Source organism: Helicoverpa armigera, chromosome 1 (genome assembly GCF_030705265.1).
Source record: "Helicoverpa armigera isolate CAAS_96S chromosome 1, ASM3070526v1, whole genome shotgun sequence".
Classification (NCBI taxonomy): domain Eukaryota; kingdom Metazoa; phylum Arthropoda; class Insecta; order Lepidoptera; family Noctuidae; genus Helicoverpa; species Helicoverpa armigera.
Genome location: NC_087120.1, coordinates 3,496,150 through 3,517,920, shown reverse-complemented (window position 1 = coordinate 3,517,920; position 21,771 = coordinate 3,496,150). Strand labels below are relative to the sequence as shown.

General features: G+C 35.3%; 1 protein-coding gene across 2 annotated transcripts; it reads left to right on the top strand.

The window, feature by feature from the left end:
- The first annotated feature begins 643 nt into the window (after window positions 1-643).
- Window positions 644-16,884, top strand: LOC110373023 (phosphatidylserine lipase ABHD16A). 2 transcript variants are annotated; one of them, XM_021330111.3, is made up of 11 exons: window positions 644-792; window positions 902-1,026; window positions 2,587-2,640; window positions 2,746-3,053; window positions 3,540-3,700; window positions 4,501-4,754; window positions 6,172-6,333; window positions 7,189-7,373; window positions 8,055-8,069; window positions 8,987-9,176; window positions 9,354-16,884. In XM_021330111.3, exons 2-11 carry the CDS (start codon window positions 958-960, stop codon window positions 9,456-9,458), a joined length of 1,503 nt encoding a protein of 500 aa, XP_021185786.2. In that variant the 5' UTR covers window positions 644-792; window positions 902-957; the 3' UTR covers window positions 9,459-16,884. The 2 variants fall into 2 exon arrangements, with proteins under 2 accessions (XP_021185786.2, XP_021185787.2); XM_021330112.3 differs by lacking the exon at window positions 8,055-8,069.
- The last annotated feature ends 4,887 nt before the right edge of the window (window positions 16,885-21,771 follow it).

Sequence of the window (21,771 nt, the reverse complement as noted above, 5' to 3'; positions counted from 1 at the left end):
TTTGCTAATAGTCTATTGGGGCTGGACGAAGGATCCAGTTTTCGGTGACAAAACCGAAGGGGTCAGCATTTTGTAGGATCATGCATGCGGTTTGCTCGTGTGAACACTAGCATATAATATCTTTTGCGATCAAACGGGATGCTGCAGAAAAAGGGATCCTGCAAAAAACTGGACTACCGTGTGAAAGGGCTGTGAGCCAGTAACTTGTAGTGTAGTCGGGCTTAGTATCGAGTTTGATTTAAAGACGGTTTTGGTGGTAAGTAAACTGTGTTTAATGGGCACACACAACACTTGTTTATGGAAAAAGGACCGTGGAAGCAGAAAAAGCAATTACAAATTACGGCAAATTCGCAACGTTTTCGTCGTGTTTGTAGCAAATTAACGACGTATAATACACTCACTAACAAAATGGATTCAAACAATAATCGAATGGAAGAGTGCGACTACTTTGTGTTTTTTTGCTAACGAATAAAACACTGCTTTCCGCGACGAATTCGTTGCGCGTCCGCAATGAATTCGCTGTGCATGCGCGGCGTGTTCGTTGCGCGCCCGTAACGTATTCGTTGCGCGTTCGTTTCGCTTTGAAGACGCTCGCAATCCGCTAGTATGATAAGGCCCTAACACCGTTCAATTTGACTGGATATCTGTAGCTTGCTGAGGTTGTTAGTAATCTGTGGCCCTCATAATATTTTTTTGCGTGGAACAAGGCTCTGAAAAGAGATCTTATTATCGATCGATTTTCTTCAATGTAGTTTTTGGTCGAATTGTGTGGACGTCGCCGGCTATAATTTGGTAATACTAAAAAAATATTTAAAAGTAACCTTCAAACGTTAAATGCATTGAAACTGAAACATTAATCTTTTCTCCGAACTGAGACCATCTAATGCGATAAGTATTTCAGGTTTACTCAGGAGTAAAAGTGGAAGGTATTTCGAGATTCTAACATCGTAAGTCGTCATGAAGTTGGTTTGGCAGTGTATGTTTTCTCCTCGCCTTTACAAAGTATACCGGGATGGAGCAAAAGACGTAAGTGTTTTTCACCTCATATGTTTTTAGGGTTACGTACCCAAAGGTTAAAACGGGACCCTATTGTTTTCGCCCCTCTGTCCATCAGTCCGTCCGTCCGTTACCTATCACGCTGTATCTCATGAACCGTGATAGTTAGGGAGTTGAAATTTTCACAGATGTTGTATTTCTGTTGCCTCTATAACAACAAATACTGATACTGTACAAACGTGTTTTTTTCGCTCATTTTATAAATAATGGTATGTAACCCTTGGTGCGTGTGTCCGATTCGCACTTGGCCGGTTATTGTTTTCTAAACTCATTGAATTTTACTACTCTGACTACTCCATGTTACAAGATTTTGTCCCTATGATAGTATATTTTATTGGAATTTAATTGCCTGGTTTGTTTTGCCAGTGAATTAGAATTAAAATTTAAGTCTTGTATTGATATAGCAAAAAATGTAGCCCCTAAGACAACCCACTGACCAAACATTTAGTTGTTCCGTTTTTGCAATACACAAATGAAGTTATAACAAGTAGGTGCTATAAAAGGGATCATAAACATTGTCTGCTATTGTCCACTTATTGCCACATTTTATGGGGTAACATCTGCCTAATGTCTTCCTTTAATGGAGCGTTGATCAAGTCATACCTATACAATGTAATCAAACTTCTTCAAACTTCAAACTTCAAATATTTATTGCAATCATGAGTGTTACAAGGTGTTATAAAATGTAGAGGTACATACATGATACCCTGTTAGGGCGCAGCAATTTTAATATACAATTACTTACAAACTATTTAGTTAATCTTATATATTTAGGCACAACTTATATATTTACTTATATATATTATTATATTCATATATACCTTTATTATTATACTATCATTATATTTATACTACCTCTATTTGCTCTAACATATTATATTTAAATTGTTTTATATTGCACACTATCTTACTGTTTAGTTCTGTCCTCGAAAAACTCTTTTAAACTGTAATAACATTTTCGGATTAAGTATCCTAATCGGTTCCTAAGCACATCGATTTTAACATTGTAGACATGGAACTACCATTGCATACAACAGATTGGCAATATGTGACAGAAAACTATATGTGGTACCAGTCCAAAACATGGACAAGTTAGGCTGTTAGCAAATAGACTGCACAACAACTGCAAGCAGTTGCTAACTTCAACTGCATGTAGTTGTCTGCAGTCTGATCTGCCTTCATGCAGTTGAATGGAAATTTTACGACCTATAACTGCCAAATAATAAAAGCCACTAGATTGGTTGACTTGGGTGGCTGTAAATTAGCCAGATGCCCTTTGCATAGGATAAATTATTTGACTTATAGAATACAAGTATCCCTAATAAAGAAATGAAATCAAACTAGACGTGTTGTCTGCAGATTTCACATAAACAAACAATTATTGACCCACTTAGGGTTCCTGAGATGCTGTTGTAAGAGATCCTCCTACAAAATACCAGAATTTCTGAGGATAGTTGTGTGGTCATCAACATAAAGATTTGTGGTCAAAGAAACTGCATGCTTCCAAATCTTCTATTTCTTTTATTCCAGACGATGTACCAGCCTGTACGACTGGAGAAATGGGGTGACAAAGTTGTGTCCACGGTGAGATTCTTTCCTCTGTTTTAAGGCTTTAGTCTATATTTATTTTCTAAATAAACTGTATTTGGATTTAGTTAATGCCCCTATTAATGATGTAAATATTTTTAGGCCAACACTCTATTGAATATAAGCCTGTACACATCACCGTTCATATGTATGTACATATACAAGCGAGGGTTCTTTACGATTGACGAGATGAAGTCACTTGGACGTCTTGTCAGTGGCCTTACTTGTCTCCTGGCCTTCTCCCTCTTTCTGCGGGGATGCGGAAGATCGTCCAGTACTAAATATGTTCAGTTTGTGAATGCACTCACAAGCCCGATGACTGACAGGAAGGCATATTTGAATGAATTGAGGAAGTATGACTTTGAAGCAAGTGCTTGGCCCACTACTTACAGTGTTGCAACCAGAGAAAGGTTAGTGCTATTGAAAACATTGAATTAGTACACATATACTGAATATTCCCTATTATTAGCTGCTTAGACTACTATAAAATGTAATTTGGGTCATACTGTCCGTGGCAGAAATATTTTCAAAATATTAAAAATAATCACTACATAGTATAAAACAAAGTCGCTTTTTCTGTCCCTATGTCCCTTTGTACGCTTAAATCTTCAAAACTACGATTTTAATGCGGTTTGTTTCAATAGATAGAGTGATTAAAGAAAAAGGATTATATGTATAATAACATACATTAAATAGTGTGGAAATACTCTTATCCCGGGCGGGTCACTTATATCATATATTCCAATATTCTTAACGTCTAAGGGACATTTGCTATCTTGTCATGTTCCATAGAAGCACACACCTGCTATATAACATATACCTTTATTAGACTACTTTGTAGTCAGTCAGTAGAACTTGGTCTAGAACTCACTAAGCAATAAACGTGCCTCTCTTAGATCATCATGGATGGACCGCCTCCCGTTCAAGATGTGCGCCAACCCCGACCTGCCGATTTACAAGCGGTTGCCGATCCAGCTCCTAGCCTTCATAGCCACGCATACATTCGGCCTGAGACTTATCTACCCTGGATCATTGAGCGTTGTCCACACTCTGCTGTGTAAGTACGCAACTTATGCTCAAATACATAAAAACGGAGAGTTTTGAAGCCCTTTGCATAGGCTCTGCAAGCTGCCTACTGCACTTGCAGAGACCAGTACATGAAATCTGTTAATATCTGAAGCTGCTGAACATAATACTTGTAACTAATACAAGTTATTTCTTGACACCGTGTATACATGTATGAAACTGTGATGACTAGGCATTTTTATATTTTTTTTCATCCCACCATCTCGGAAAGAGTAGTTTTACCCTTTGATATCTGAGCGCAAAAGTCGTTTTTATCCTCTAGGGCGGCAAAGTGATTTGAATTTAGAACATCGTGTGCAATACTCCATTTGTGACAATCTTGATAAGACTTTTCATACAAATACATATTAAACAAATAAAATACTGCCTGAAATAATTATTCAATTAATCAAGTAATTTTTATTATTGTTTTTACATAGATTTTTAACGTCGTTTCATTTTTAAACTGAGTTTTCAAATAAATCAACTTTAATAGGTACATGTTTTTAATTTTGACACTCATATGTGCGCGCCATTTTGTTTTAGTAATTTCCTCGTTGAGGTGGGATGAAAAGTTACGTGTTGCACTCGAGTGCAAAGATTTTTCACCTTGTGCTCTTTTGATTCCCTCGCTATCGCTCAGGATTCTAATTATTGAATTTTAGAATCCTTCGCTTGCTCGGTCATCAAAATTGAGCCCGCGGTTAAAAATCAACTTTGCACTCTTGTATAACAAATAACTATTGTTCTGCATTGTCATGTTCAAACATAAATCAAACTTCATCCACTCAGGGGGTGCACTGTTCCAAGGAAGAACTATACTGGTTGAGGACCACGACGGGCAGCGTGCTAAAATAGGAACAGCTGATGGAAACGCCATAGACACTATGTTTGTAGACAACCGAGCTAATTCTCCTCGAGGCAGAATATTGGTGATTTGCTGCGAAGGGAACTCTGGGTTCTATGAAATGGGGATCGTGAACACGCCCATCAGGGCCGGATTCTCTGCACTGGGCTGGAACCATCCAGGATTTGCTGGCAGCACTGTAAGTTGGAACTGGCTACTATCGTTTTTAACCCCCGACGCAAAAACGACGGGGTGTTATAAGTTTGACGTGTCTGTGTGTGTGTGTGTGTGTGTGTGTGTGTGTGTGTGTGTGTGTGTGTGTGTGTGTGTGTGTGTGTGTGTATGTGGCATCGTAGCTCCCAAACGGATGATCCGATTGTAATGCGGTTTTTTTTGTTTAAAAGGTATGTCAGTCAGGAGTGTTCTTAGCTATGTTTGGTGGAAATCGGTTCAGGTCTTCAAGGTCATCAGCTCGTTTGCTAGATGTGATAGGAATGTTACACGCTCAGTTTACTTGCAAGTATATGTGGGATCTGAAATTTGAAACACTAATGTCTTTTGGAACCACTGAGCTGGTCTGCTGTTAGGGCACGAAGGTAGGAGACGTAACCCTGAACTGCCTTTTAGTAAACCCATCGAGTTTGGGCTCGTTGAATTTGTCTTGACGAGTTCTCTTCATGTTTCTGATTGACGAGAACCTGATGCTGGAAATGGGATGTGGCGGATGAAACCCTGGAATGCCGGAACAAAACGGATAAACCGATTTATATTTTTGCTGAAAATCTAGAATGTCCAAAGGTTAATCTTTATTGTTTCTCAATCTGTGAAATTCTCTCAGAGCCAGTTTGTCATGAGGATTGTTAAACAGCTTCCTTTGGCCGAGATCGCATATAGCGAACCCATCTTAAGATAAAATAAATTAAATGAAAGAAGGAAAAATTAAGGAGCTCCTTTAAAAAGCATGAAATAAAATTAAATTATAAATTTAAAAAAACCCCCGACCCAAAAAAAGTACGCAATAATTATGACAAAAGGTTAAAACGCTAAACCCTATAAAAGCAAAAATAACTTTTAACACTACGTAAACTAAATTTTGACGTGTCGGGGGACCGCTTTTTACCTTCATAAATACTTACATAAATCAAATGATACCTACCTAATTACAACATTCGTTTAAAAAAAAAACACGTATCTAAAGTAATGAATTAGAGCGGTCCCCCGACACGTCAAAATTTAGTTTACGTAGTGTTAAAAGTTATTTTTTGCTTTTTATAGGGTTTAGCGTTTTTCTGACTGTTGCTATCTTCATGCAATTATTTTTTTGCGAGTTCTTCGCGATGAATTAAATAATTAGAATTTAAAGAACGGAATATCAATTGAGTTGATGTGATGCTTTCAGTCAATAAATTTGAATTGAAGATTATAAGTAAGTTGCACTATTTAATTGAAACGATGACCAGACCATAACCAGTTCTGTACTTGCCGCCAATTGGTCAAATCAGGAATGTGACAACTGATAGACAAAGATTATGGTTACAAAACCTATGTTACGTATACTAGGACTAGTGAAATTGGAAGAGCCAGTCTAAGAGATTATAAAACAGTTGTTGTCGTAGGGGCTTCCGTTCCCGTCGCAAGAACAAAACGCCATCGACGCGGTCATGCAGTATGCTATCAACGAGCTGCGGTTCCGACCTGATCAGATAGTACTGTTTGGTTGGAGTATCGGGGGTTACACTGCCACCTGGGCCGCTGTTAATTATCCCGTGGCTGCTCTGGTAAGAATAAAATATATTTATGCCATCTTAACAGGTCTTATTAACAATATAGTTAAGTATAGCTTAAGTACCTTCATTGGTCATTGCGAATTTGAAGGCTCATGTAATTATGTATGTACGTATTCACTTACCTACGCTTAATTTGTAGTAGTTAATAAAATGTTCTATGAGCATTTAGTTATTCATATTTTATAAGAACAATACTTATAATTGTGAGATGCGCCCATAGAAATTACCCCGATTTGTTACATTAGGTACCTTCTTACGTATGACATGTATTATGGCAGCAACTTCCCTAAGTTCTAAGAAATTACTTTTAGCGACTTACGGTGGGATTCAGCAATTTTATTGTAGTTTAATAATGCAAGCTACTTACCTCAACAAAACTTGTTTAAAGGCCTTGTGCCGTTTATGCGTGTGTAGATTCATAACTGCTGTGCTTTCTACTAGGGATAGACTTACCAAGGGAATTTGTTCTAATGTTAGGAATTAATCTAGCAATGTTGTCGTGCATATGGCTGCTGAGCTCCTGTTTTTTAATACTGGATAAGTCAGTATCTGCAACTACTGCTGGCGCTATTTATATAGACATTCAACATTTTACATATATTTTGTTTACAAGAAATTTAATAGCTAGCGCTTTTCTTCTTCCCGTACCAAGATAAAATATAGCCTATGTTCACAAGGTGTAATGTAGCTTCTAAACTGCGAAATATGTTTTTAAATCGCTTGAGTCTATTCGGAGCCTTTGGGGTAGTAACAAACAAAACAATTTTGCCTCTTTATTATATTAGCATAGTTATAAAAGCAAGTGTTTAATTTTTCCGTCACAATTTCACATTTGTATGATACCAGATCCTGGACGCTACATTTGACGATCTGCTGCCGTTAGCTGAAAACCAGATGCCATCATCCTGGTCTCTCCTCGTGAAGGAAGTGGTGCGGTCCTACGTGAACCTTAACATTTCCGAAATGATGAGCAAATACGTTGGCCCCTTTAAACTCATCAGAAGGACTGAAGACGAGATTATTAGCTTGCGGTAAGTTTTGTTTTCAGTACTTGGATAAAGCTTTGGTGTTATGTGCTTATTTTGTTACTAGAAAACTCTTGGTTTATTATTAAATTACTCTAAGACGAATAAAGCAGTTATGTTTTTAAAAGGACCGCAAAATAATAAAAGAATATCTTGACGTGACAAACAATTTAAAAAAGAGGTCGCGTTCACGCTTTAGGCTGCCTGCGCTCGTATTGCTCGCAACCAACAGTGAGCTATTACTGTTCATTAATATGATCAAAATTGAACGGAAACCTTAACTGCGGATTACAATCAGCAATCTATCAGTGGTTTGGAGATTAGAAATTCACATAAATTATGTCCCAATCTATAATCGAAAACCAACATATGGATCGGTTATTGTAATCCACAGATCAGTCATCACATTGCATGAGTAATTTTCACGACTGCAGATCAGAATGCTGTGTAATACATTCTTTCGTTTTGGATATTTCAGATTTTATGGTTCACATATTTTGTAGTTTTGATGTACTTTTTTGCCAATTGTAAATAAATTCAGCTTCTCATTATCAAATCTGAAATTAGTTGCGATGTTTTCATTTCACAACCCATTGGTATTGTTACATATTATGTTTTAAAATTCATTTGCATCTTTTCATACACGCTCGCTTTTCACGGGGACTGCAATCACAACCTATTCTATAGGTTAAACAGTCGAAAGTAAGTGCATATGCTTTCTATGTCATATCCTACTAATCCTACTAATATTATATATCTACTAATATAATATTATCTAATGCTGGCGTCCGCGCACCTCTTCGACGCCTTGTTGAAACATACAACACTCATTTTATGGAGCTCGACATATTTGCTTTCTCTAACCAGTTATTTATAAAAAAAGCTATAGATATTTTGTCTAAAAGCCCATAATATGCACTAAATAATATTATTATAATTTAATAAATATACCTACTTTAGTTAAACAGATTGATTAAATTAAGTTAAAATGATAGAAAATAAATGAAATTGAATTAGAACATAATAAACTGTATTGAATTAATTGAAATAATAATTCTGATTTAAAATAAATAGAATTAAGAATAATGTAATTAAATATATTAAATTATATGTATACCACATTAATTATTATCTAATACAAAAGGCTAAATACAAAAGGCAATGTATTCTGTTAACTCATACCGCACTCCTTCTCTTCTCTTATTCTTATGTTTGCATGTGGACATTAGAGTGGGTTACATGTTTGTGCAACTAGTTTTAAGTATTTTCTTGTATTTTCTCTAGCATGTAACTGTTTTCTGTCCCTAATGAAATAAAATAAAATTATAGAAGTGAAAGTTTGTGAGAATGTATGTTATTCTTTCACGCAAAAAGGGCCGGACCGATTTGGTTGAGATTTGGTATTTTATATTTTATTTTATTAGGAAAACAAACAGTTTTACAACAACCACTTAAACTACAATTTATAATAACTACTAATGTTCTAAAACTTTCCTAACGTATTGTGCGGTGGCTTTTGAGAATTTTTGCAAATAAATAGATTCAGAAAAATGTTGAGTGTGTTCCATCTTCCTTCGTTGATAAAGAATTCTAATTTCTAATGACTTTGTGAATTTCAGACAAGGTCTCCTGGCAACGAACCGAGGCAACCATCTGGTTTTGAAACTCATCTCCCAAAGACACCCAAACGTTGTGGAGAACCCCGTTGCGAAGGTCGCACTCTTCAGGCTGTTGTGTATGGCGGATCTGCAGCGAAGTGCCATTGATATGACTAGGATTGAGGATTACGAACGACCACTGTTACCATTGGTAAGAATTTTATTGAAGAAGTAATAATAAATAAAATAGTAGTTTTATAGAGACATAATAAACCCATAAAATAACGGGGGTCTAGATATGTGTTCATGAATACCATTCCTATGTTTAGTTCTCAGTCGCCTTGAGTCGCTAACCTTTAACTTTGATAGATTCAAAAATTGTTTACAGATTTCCAAATATCTCCACGACTACAAGTCTTCACACTGCACTCCGCTTCCTGAGACTGATTTTATAACAATAATGGAACGGCTGACTGTCCTGAGGCAAGACTAATGTCTCCCCTTACGATTTTATATCGTACCCGCAGGTGTTAAAGGAAACACACCCATCGTTCATCAGAACACTCCCAGGGCACCACCCCTAAGCGTACTCATTGAAATCTGACTGTACAAAATCCGTTCAGAATTCTTGTGTCTTTTTCAATAAATATTGGTGGTGACTTTATAACTACTAGGACGCATTGCCAGTGATATTGCCTAACTAAAAGGCTTGTGTAACTACTCTAAACACATTTAAAGCTGCAATCCAAAAGATTTGGACGGTACCTGATGACGGAGACGGTAGAAATTCAAGGGAACTTCATATCCATCACCATGTACTTTATGATGACTATGCTACTATCTAGTCTTGATAAAACAGATGTTGTAGGGTCATTTCGCCTGTTCGCGTCCATTTAGTGCAGTTGGCAAGTTTGACGGCGAAAATAAAAATGCCCCAGCACTCATTTCTATGACAAATTTGTGTAATGTATTCATTATATACTCTATTTTAAGATTAACTTTCAGTTGTATTAGAAATATCTTTCGTTTTCTATTTAAATAGATAAACCTCAGAAATAGGTGTTTTACCCAGTTTGCGTCCACAAAATCCAAATCGCGTCCACCCATGGTCCAGTTCGCGTCCAGTAGCTTAGAAAAGGAATATAGGGGTGAAATTTTTAAGAATTAATAAAGAAAGATTGTATTTGATCAATTTCTTTATTTAACAATAAACTTACAGCCTTACTTATAAAAATCAACAAATCATCTTCTAAGTATTGTTTTAACTAATTACTACTTAAAGCCTTAAGTAGTGATTGAAATATTTTGACCTATAAACATTGCTTAAGTATGTCTTAAGTAATGAACAGATAATGTCATAAAAACATACTAATTTCTCAACACTACCGGAATGTTGGTAGCTTAAAAAAATATTTGTCATCAAAACGTTATGTAATGGCAACAATGGCATCCGTAAAATATAAAATTAAAAAGTTGAGCTGTCAATAAACCGGAAATGAAAAATCAGCTGATAAGAATCCAGCCATTTTGCTAATTACCGGGTTAAACAAGGGTGTGAGGCTACTTAATTTGACAGCTCATTTAAGACATTGCTAAGAAAATTATTTAGTTCAGCCACGTTTATGAGTAAGATTTTTTCTTAAACACCCCTTAAGTATAACTTATTATTTAATTCACGTTTATAAGTAAGACTGTTAATTATTAAAAATCAACATTATCATCATTTAAAATTCACTTGAAAAAATAAAAATAATTCTTCTCAACATTGGTTTAAGTAACTTAAAATTAGGCAATTAATTTTGCAACTTGAAAAATAAACAGTAATCAGTTCTGTTAATTTTACCCTAAAATCACAGGGAAAGACCCGCCTTGATTTTATTAAGTTTTTGGCCATATTAAATTAACAAAACAATATAACAATTTTGTCTAAACATACAACTAAAAGAATTGTTGAGTCAATAAATTATCAGACAAGGTAACATATTCTTTGCATTTTTTTTATCGATTTATTCTTCTCTCGAATATCATTTCATGTTTTCTTTAAATCTTCTTCTGTGTATGTTGTCTTTTCCTTCTTTTGTTCTGTATCCGAAGAACTTATCTTAAATGAAATTACTTAATATATTAAGATTAAACGGTACATTTTTTTATTAACATAAATACGTGGTTATAATTAAATTATAATTAAATATTTAAATTATATATATATAATTAAATTATAATTGAATATTTAAATTATATATATATAATTAAATTATAATTGAATATTTAAATTATATATATAATTAAATTATAATTTAATTAGAACCACGTATTACTATAATCAACGCGGGTCTTTCCCTGTGATTTTAGGGTAAAATTAACAGAACTGATTACAGTTTATTTTTCAAGTTGCAAATTAATTGCCTAATTTTAAGTTACTTATACCAATGTCGAGAAGAACTATTTTTTTTTCAAGTGAATTTTAAATGATGATAATGTTGATTTTTTATTTAAAATAATAAAAAAATGTACTGTTTAATCTTAATATATTAAACAGTACCTATGTTTTAATTATTTTTTATAAGCAAGTATTTAACGAAAACAGTGGACGCAATTTGGTTTATTATTATAGAGGATAGTTTTAGTTCGCGTCCATTGTGGACGCAAAGTGGAAGTTTTGTAAAATTCGATGTAGTAATTCGCGTCCACCTTATTTTATTCGTTAAATATAAAAAAACATTACCAAATTCATAAAAAAACATTATACCTTTATTCATCAGTAAACTGTAGAAATAGCTATCTATCCTAAAATTCACATAAAACAATATAAAACTTACCATCAAACACGCCGCTGCACACTAATTTTTATCTAAAATTCAGCGTGTTTGCGCTTTCTTGTTGAAGAGCCTAGACTAATTATTTTTTCTAAAAAGATTGGTTGGACGCACAGAACTTTTGTCTATCTGTGCGTGCCTCTTATACATTAACGTATTAGCGGTAATGATCTTTCGTTTGATTGATGTGTTAATTATCTTGTGTTCGAAGGTTTTTAAAAGAAGATCGGCAAAATGGACGCGAACTGGGCGATGGACGCGAACAGGCGAACTGACCCTATGTTCTGTGTTACCTCATTTTACTAATCAATTTATATTGCATTTCAATATTCATGTAGATTTATATTCGACCCTACAAACAGATTAATGTCTAAAAGATATTAAATCCTTTTGTCTATCACGATTTTTTAAAACTTCTACTTGCAAAGCTCTCAACGTCCCAACAGTGACATCCCGGTACAAGGCGACAAGTAAACTAGGCCAATAGTAGTTGTAATTATGTCAAAAATAAACTTAACTTTTTCGCCAGAACTGGTAGTCCTTTCCGTCATTTACAGCGTTTTCGTTGATTTTTGGGACACCCAACATAATAAAATATAATATTTAAGATGTCCAATATCAATATACCTTTTCTATTATAAATATGAACTATGAACTCTAATAATACACTCTTTTGCAAAAAAAAGCGGGCACCTATGCGAAATCTTAGTTTTAAGGACTTTACGTGTATTTCAAAGGGTTTTAATGATTGTAATATGTTTCTAGCATCAAAAGAGTTAGCCAAGCATGCGTGAGAGTGTATTCTAAATTTGAATTTTGTACAATTGCTAAGAAATTGGTTAAACCTTGTTTTGGACTAATTGCTGGCAGAAAGTTCGTCGGTGTTTTGAAAAGTTTTTGAATTGATTTTCAGGAAAATGATAATGCAGTTTTAATTAATGATTAATGTACTTTTTTGTTACATTAAAACATTTTTGAAAAACAATGCGAATTTGATAAAATTTTCACCTGCTCTAAATAGGCTATACTGATGATTGATAGCAATGTTAAATGTTTCGGTAGTTTTGTGTAAAGTGTTCTATTGTTTAAATATTGTATCCACATGGTTTAAAATATCCCGTTCTCGTAAATAAACACAATTCAGAGGAATATCAATACTTTGGGCTGCGACAAAACCAATTTAAAGTTAACAGTTCCGATCACAACTCGTCTCCTATCAGACTTTGACATTTTTAAAAGTCTTGAAATTCTACGAAATACAGACAATAGCGCATAGACTGTGAGCACGAGGCCTTAAGGTCTCGTTATCACTGATTTTTAAACAACCTCGTCTCTTGGGAAACTTTGTAGACCTCTAAAGATCTATGATTCGAGCGTTCAAATGGCGTGTTTTCATCCCACGGACATTTTATTAAATAAACTTGCCTGTACCGAGATTTTCTGGCATCTACAGCACTTTCCTCCTTAAATCATAACAATAATTGGCTATCTGCTCATTTCTTAAGAAACGTACGTTTGGCCAATAATTTTGAATTCTCGACTCCCTTTCAGCTAAATTGTCGTTTAGTAACCCGATACCTATGGAGTTATCGAGAGCTTCAACGCGGCAATAATTTGACTTTTTAGATAGCTTTAACCTTCCTCATCTTTTTTTATGTGGTTAATTTTAACATTAATCACAAAATTTGGTATTTTTTAAATGTCAAAGTCCGATAGGAGACGAGTTGCGATCGGCACTGCTTACTTTATACTCCTCTAAATAGTGTTTAATTATGAAAAAGCGATATTTTAAAACACGTGGGTACAATATCTAAACAATAGAACGCTTTACACTAAAATACTGAAACTTTTAACATTGCCATCAATCATCAGTATAGCCCATTTAGAGCAGGTGGAAATTTTATCAAATACGCATAGTTTTTCAAAAATGTGTTTATCTAACAAAAAAGTACATTAATCATTAATTAAAACTGCATTAACATTTTCCTGAAAATCAATTCAAAAACTTTTCAAAACACCGACGAAATTTCTGCCAGCAATAATTAGTCCAAAACAAGGTTTAACCAATTTCTTAGCAATTGTACAAAATTCAAATTTAGAATACACTCTCACGCATGCTCGGCTAACTCTTTTGATGCTAAAAACATATCACAATCATTAAAACCCTTTGAAATACACGCTAAGTCCTTAAAACTAAGATTTCGCATAGGTGCCCGCTTTTTTTGCAAAAGAGTTTATCTATCAATAGATACATTAAATGTTCGTAGCTGTATATTTAATCCGATAATTAAGATAGATATTCATGTTTTTTTTGTTTATCTGGAGGGCAATTTTTAATTAGTTAGAATATTGGGTCATAAATTTCATAAACGTAATTTTTCCTTGGGCTTTCAATGGCTGAGACTGTCCGATCTCCTGGAAAAAGTTTATGTGGAACGAATTTAAAATGACTCAATCCAGATGAACAAAACAATTTATTTATATATTTATAATTTGAATAAAGTATAATATTGTCATACAGTTTATCAAAAAAATCATGGCTTCATATTGCGAATAAATATTTTTCTCATGCATGTAAACACCGTCATAAGCATCACTCATAAAAAAAAAAACTTGAAATACTGTAACTGTGACTGCACAAGTTGTTCTATGCTGTCATCTAAAATGTTTTTGGAACGGAAAAAATTCTTACGTAAAGTTGTCACGACACTTTTTGCTATTGTAAGGGTGCGTCCACATCTGGCGAATGCGCCGCGAATGCGCAGCACGCGAGCCGATCGCGAGCTGTCCGCGAGCTGCGCGCGTGCAGTCACTGCAATAGTTCGGTGCGCCTCTTTAGCGCAACTCACGCAAGGCTCGTATAGAGCGCGCGAGCGGCGCGCGATCTGCGCGCAATCAGTTCTCGCCCTTACAGTTCCGTATATTGGCTCAGTACTATCGAAGATGGTAGAACTCGCGCGCCGCCTGCGCGCCGTTCGCGTGCGGCGCTTAGGTCGCGCGCGAGCTGCGCGCGGGCCAAGCAGAAGCGGCGCACGAACAAAAATGCACGCGCGCAGCTCGCGGACAGCTCGCGATCGGCTCGCGTGCTGCGCATTCGCGGCGCATTCGCCAGATGTGAACGCACCCTAAGCTGTGCGGCGTCGCATGTTTCTCTGTCTGTCTGTCTCTCTCTCTCTCTCTCACTAATTAATCGAAAGGAAATTCGTTCCACCCGGGTAGGGACACCCGGGTGGAACACCTCTCAAGTTTTTATTATTTTATTATCTTGTCAAATTCTGTACACGGTATAGTTTTAAAGCTACCATGTTTCTTTGAAGTACCCCTTCAATTGTTGCCATGAGTTTCTTGATAAACTGTACACGTTTTTATATCTCAGTTGGTGAAAAGAGTCTTAGTAGTTCAAGTGTCAGTCAGTATGTCCGGCAATACACGGCCGCCCGAATCAGTTGCAACTGCTCGAGCGGTTCGTGTATGTGCGTCCATAGAACTCTGCAGTTCACTGTGCAGTCGACAGCTTGAAGCTGTCTCCTATGACAGCTTCATGCGGTCCGTGTATTGTAGGCTTATATCCCCCTCTTTGGTCGGGTACACAGGTTTCAACCGGTAAGAGTCCAGGGGGTACGCCCGCCTCACCCCAGGCCAGACGAGGAGGTGTCACGTCAAACAAAAATACGATACTGGTTTGTTCAGAAATTGGTTACTAGGTTGTGGGTAAAAACGAATGAATGGTGAATGCATTTAACTGACAAAAAAAAAGGACTGAGGCAAAAAATGGTAACTTGATTTTGATAATATATCGTGATTGATAGTCGTGTTTAGTAATAAATAAAAGTTTTTCCACAACGTGGGTATGTATGGGTGTGTATTTCATTAAATGGATTTATGTTTTATTTGTAAATTAAATCTTCTCTAATTATACACTCTTTTGCAAAGAAAGCGGGCACCTATGCGAAATCTTAGTTTTAAGGACTTTACGTGTATTTCAAAGGGTTTTAATGATTGTAGTATGTTTCTAGCATCAAAAGAGTTAGCCAAGCTTCCGTGAGAGTGTATTCTAAATTTGAATTTTGTACAATTGCTAAGAAATTGGTTAAACCTTGTTTTGGACTAATTGCTGGCAGAAAGTTCGTCGGTGTTTTGAAAAGTTTTTGAAGTGATTTTCAGAAAACTGATAATGCAGTTTTAATAAATGATTAATGTACCTTTTTGTTAGATCAAAACAATTTTGAAAAACTATGCGTATTTGATAAAATGTTCACCTGCTCTAAATGGGCTATACTGATGATTGATGGCAATGTTAAGAGTTTCGATATTTTAGTGTAAAGCGTTCTTCTGTTTAGATATTATACCCACGTGTTTTAAAATATCGCTAAAGTAGAACGCTTTACACTAAAATACCGAAACATTTATTAAAACTGCATTATCAGTTTTCTGAAAATCACTTCAAAAACTTTTCAAAACACCGACGAACTTGCTGCCAGCAATTAGTCCAAAACAAGGTTTAACCAATTTCTTAGCATTTGTACAAAATTCAAATTTAGAATACACTCACGCATGCTCGGCTAACCCTTTTGATGCTAGAAACATACTACAATCATTAAAATTAAAACCCTTAAAAATACACGTAAAGTCCTTAAAACTAAGATTTCGCATAGGTGCCGGGCGCTTTCTTTGCAAAAGAGTTTATTTATTTCAATTGTATGTAAATTAATTAACTGTATACTTATTTATTGCACTTAAAAAGCAACACTATAATAAATATACAGATAAATTATATCCATTGCGTAGTTTTTTTTCGTCACTTTCCGACTGGACATTTGTTTTTCGTCGTGTCACAAAAACTTTTAAACGTCTGTTGATCACGTGTGTAACGTTGAAATAAAGTCCGTTTTTTAGACAAGTGATCAACAGGTGTTTAAGTTTTTGTAGTAAGGCTCTATATATTTATAAAGGCTTCAAATGTTTTGAAATATGCATTTTATTTAATTTTAATAGAAAAATATGTTTATTTAATTCACAGGAGGTTATTAAAGGGTTCGGCATTTTTACATTTAATTTAAAAGGATTTAAATAGTATTAAGAATAAAAAATAATTTGTTGCAATCTTTGTTTTATTGAATGTAGCAGCTTCTGATATTCTAGAGCCACTGCGCGACTAAGTCGTGGTGGCCTAGTGGGTAAAGAACCAACCTCTCGAGTATGAGGGCGCGGGTTCGATTCCAGGTCAGGCAAGTACCAATGCAACTTTTCTAAGATTGTAAGTACTTTCTAAGTATAACTTAGACCCCAATGGCTGATAAAAAGGTGAAGGGAAACATCTCGAGGAAACCTGGACTATATAGTCTGAAATCACCAACCCGCATTGAGCAAGCGTGGTGATTAATGCTCAATCCTTCTCCCCGTGAGAGGAGGCCTGTACCCAGCAGTGGGACGATATAAAGGCTGTAACAGTAACTGCGCGACTCGCCGAAGTGTTGAACAGCTACAATAACATATTTATTCGAGGGTAACCCACGACTGACACCCATTGCTAGAAGTTCAGTATCCCCGTGTTACGCGAACGTCTGCCTACGCCTTTTCAAAATATTATAGCAACGCTAAATTGAAGAGTTCGTTTACTTATCTATATTATGTGATAAAAGCCTCGTTATTGATGTGGAGAAATAAAAAAACAATTTCTGAAACTTGACAGTGACATTAATTGAGACAGCTTGACATGTTGGTTCGTAACATTGAGATAGGAATTATATGGAGGCGCCGAGTTGTTATAGACGTATCTATAGTTATAGAAATAGGTTCACCCTTGTTTGGTCGAACAACGTTTAAGAAAATCATCACTTTGTATAATATCGTTTGACCGAATTTTCAGTTCGTCGAATATTTTATTAGCTCTGAGGCATATTGTTACACCAATTTTATATATCGTGGAATGCAAATAAATAATATGAATATTTATTTGCTATAACAACATTTGCGCTAATGATCAAATGGTATAATGTTCATTTGATCTAATGTTTAGATGTTATAACATGTATTTTAACAATTGAAATGAAATTAGTTCAAATAAATAATTATGCTAAATAAAAATTTACCAATTAATTATTGGGTCAAATGAACAATTATGCGAAATGACTTTATTGCAATTAAAATTCGGCGAAGTGATTTTCGACGAAACGTTGTTCGACCAAACAAGGGTGAACCATAGAAATATGGGTGAAATATGAAAAGATTCAGCAAACCCCAATGGGTTTAAGTCACTAACAGTCTGATACTCCTTCACGCTGGTAAACTACAGCGGGAGGATTCATTTGATGCATCATCATCCTCCGAGCCTTTTTCCCAAGTATGTTGGGTCGGCTTCCATTGATTTTTGTTGATGATTTATCATTTAAAAAGTCGACAATAACTTAGACCGTTTTTAAGAATTAGTCAGTACTCAGTTGGTTATACCTACCATATTTATTACTTTGGCTAACTTTGATCAGCTATTATGAATAATATCCAGATACAATAATTAATTTATCAAATTTTCAAGTCAATTTGGGTATTATATATAATGACCATTGACCAGTGATTATGTATAGTATATATTTAATCACTTTGGCTGTATCATATATATATCCTTGATTTTACAGATGAAAAGTTTTTAAATGCAGTTAAAAACATTTTGATTAAAAAGGCGTGTTATAAAATTCAGGATTCTTCAGAACTTAGTTACTGAATATTATTTGCCGAATTTTATAAATATTTTTTTCTGTGCACTAAAATTGTTTTGTACAATTGATTATTACATAATTAGCTCCATTTGCAGTATTTAACTTTCTCATGAGTAGCTTGAAAACGATTGTAAGTATGTAATTGTATTTTTTTAAAAAGGGTATCTAAAGACCGAATCTTTGACAGTTTGACAAACTGCAACAACTGACGTTTCGAAAGAACTTTCATAGGGCTATTTGAAATAATAAATAATTACTTTGACATTATACCCTACTGAAATGACTCCTCCCAGTTGATTTTATGTTATTTTTATCAGTGAAGTGAATGTGATAGTTAGTTCTATGACGAACAAATTAATTATACTCGGTTATTTTTATGCACCCAGTAAGACTCGTACGTACTCCTAACTAGAATACAATATCGATACTTGTTGAATCCGGTAGCGGTACAATCCTATTGCTAGGGACTCATCACAGCCATTTTATGCGCCACTGCAGATTGTAGCTGTATGCACGTTTTTTTCGTAGGTATAGTTATCGGCACGGATATTGAGCCCTGACCTTCACCTGCGCAGAAGCAAGTTATTGGTTTAGTGCCTTATGTGTACAGTGCGCAAAGCGATCCCCACTCTTCCGCCGAGAGCTCAATATCCGTGCCGCTAACTATATTTCCAGTAATGGAGGAAAGTAATATATCTGTTTCCAGTCCATATAGTTTATAAGTCAATGGTTCGTAGCTCGACTCAAAAATAAAATGTAGTGATTATATACTCTCTGAAAAAAGGCGGGAAACCATTGAAGTGGAAAGGCGCGCTTTTTGATTTTGAAGCAAATTAAAATTAAAATATTAGGTTTTTTCGGGACTATATTTGTAAATAATAGTGTGAACACAGTGTAAATAAATAGTTGTAAATAAATAGTTGTAAATATGGGGAAGAAGAGGCGGCGGAAAGATGATCTCATAGATGTCCCTCCAGACGTGAATCGGCCTGAGTCCGTAGATTCGGACTCCGAACTTTCGGTGGTGTCGGCATGCTCCAACTCCAAAGTCGAGGAGTCTAAAGATAAATATGCCATTTACAAAGTCAAAGGCTACGCACGGAAGTATCCGGAGGACTGTAAGAAGGAGGAGTTGGTTGTCTTCCTAAACCATATTGACGAAGGCAGGACTTTTACTGACAGAGATCGTATGGCTCTATCTAAGGGCATACGGGAGCATGGTGTGTCTGGGGTGATGCACTTGCGAAGCATTAATAGATACAAGGTTGGCGTCACTTTCGACTTACCGAACAACGCAAATATGTTCCTGAAGAACAAAAAACTGCTGGAGCAATTATCGCTCAGAGCGTCTATTCCTGCTGGTGATACTGAGGTCACTGGGGTACTCACTTCAGTACCAGTTGATATGGCAAATAAAGAAATTTTTCGTTGATTGGTAGTTCAAAAATGTCATCCAGGTAAGGCGTTTCATGCGCAGGGTAAGAGGTGATGGAGGTAAGTTCTCTTTCGTTCCTACACAGGCAGTAGCGGTTACTTTTGCCTCAACCATCTTACCGCAGTACATATATTTGGATTCTTGGCGGCATGAGGTAAATAAATATATCCCTCCTGTTAAGCAATGCCTTAAATGCATGCGATATGGGCATATCGCCAAATTTTGTAAAAACTCGGAAGTCTGCTCGATCTGTTCTGAGCAACACAATTTTAAAAAATGTAACGTTGCTCCGCAGGATGCCAAATGTGCAAATTGCAAGGGCAATCACATTGCAATATCTTCAGCTTGTCCAATTAAAAAACAGCAGGTAGAGGAAAATAAAATAAAATCTCGAAACGCCACTTATTCAGACCTTTTTAATGTGAATTCATTCCCAGCTCTAACGGCACGCAATATTGACACGCAAATAAATAATCTTATGAAATCAGACAAATTTATAAATACATTAGTGGAAACACTTACGAAAATATTAAGCAATAAACAAACACCCATTAATTCAATGTCGATTAAAGAAGCTCTCAAATCAACTTTATGTGATAAATTTTCTTCTGCCTGTTAATGGATATTTCGGAATTGAATATTGTTCAATGGAATGCACAAAGCTTAAATAGTAACAAACATATATTTATTGACTTTCTTTATAGACACAATATTCATCTGGCAATCATTAGTGAAACGTGGTTAAAACCGCAACACGATTTTAAAATTAAACATTATAATATTGAAAGAAATGATATTGGTAACAAACATAATGGCGTTGCAATAATCATTCATAAAAGTATTAATTATACTCAAATTAAAACCTTCTGTGATAACTCATTACAAAATATTTGTGTTAAAATAAAAGTAAATAACAAAGAGTTATGTATAGTCAGTCTTTATAGTCCTTTGAATTGTAATCCGCAATTCTCAAAGGAAAAATTGGATCTATTAATAAAATCTATTCCTGAACCTTTCATATTGGCTGGTGATTTTAATGCTCATCACACATCTTGGGGCTGTGGCTCGGACTCTGTGCGTGGGCGCAGTATTCTACAGGTTATTGATGATAATAATTTGGTTCTGCTCAATGATGGTCAACCAACTACTGTTGGCTCCTTGACTTGGCGTCCTAATGCGTTGGATTTGACATTAGTTTCATCATCTTTAGCGCTGAATTGTGAATGGAACGTACATGATTGTCCTCTTGGTAGCAGTTATCACATCCCTGTAATCATAAAAGCAGTGATTAGCAATAATAGTTACATTAACAACAGTCATTATTCTTCTAATGTTGAGCATTTGCCTGTTTATCCAAATTACAAATTGGTAGATTGGAAGAGATATACCAGTAGTGTTGATGAATTGCTATATGATTTTGAAATCGACAGTTTATGTATTACTGACACATATCTTAGATTTTGTAGCATTTTGCGTACAGCAGCCGCCAATTCTATAGTCAGTTCTGCACATTCTTCCAATAGATCTTGTTGCATTAGAAGTAATAAGCGACCTTTGCTTCCTTGGTGGAATCAAAAGTGCGCGGAAGCTGTAATAAACTTCAGAAACGCATATGTGGAATTTAAAAATAATCCATCCGAAGAAACTTATTTGCAATTTAAAAGGTTACGGGCAGTTAAAAAACTGGTTTTAAAAACGGAAAGGCAAAAAAGTTGGTTTTCCTTTGTGAAACTTTTAATAGATCTACACCGATATCAATAATATGGAAATTTATGCGCAAATATAATAAAACATACAATGTCAGTGGTCATGAAGACGATACATGGATTTTAGATTTTC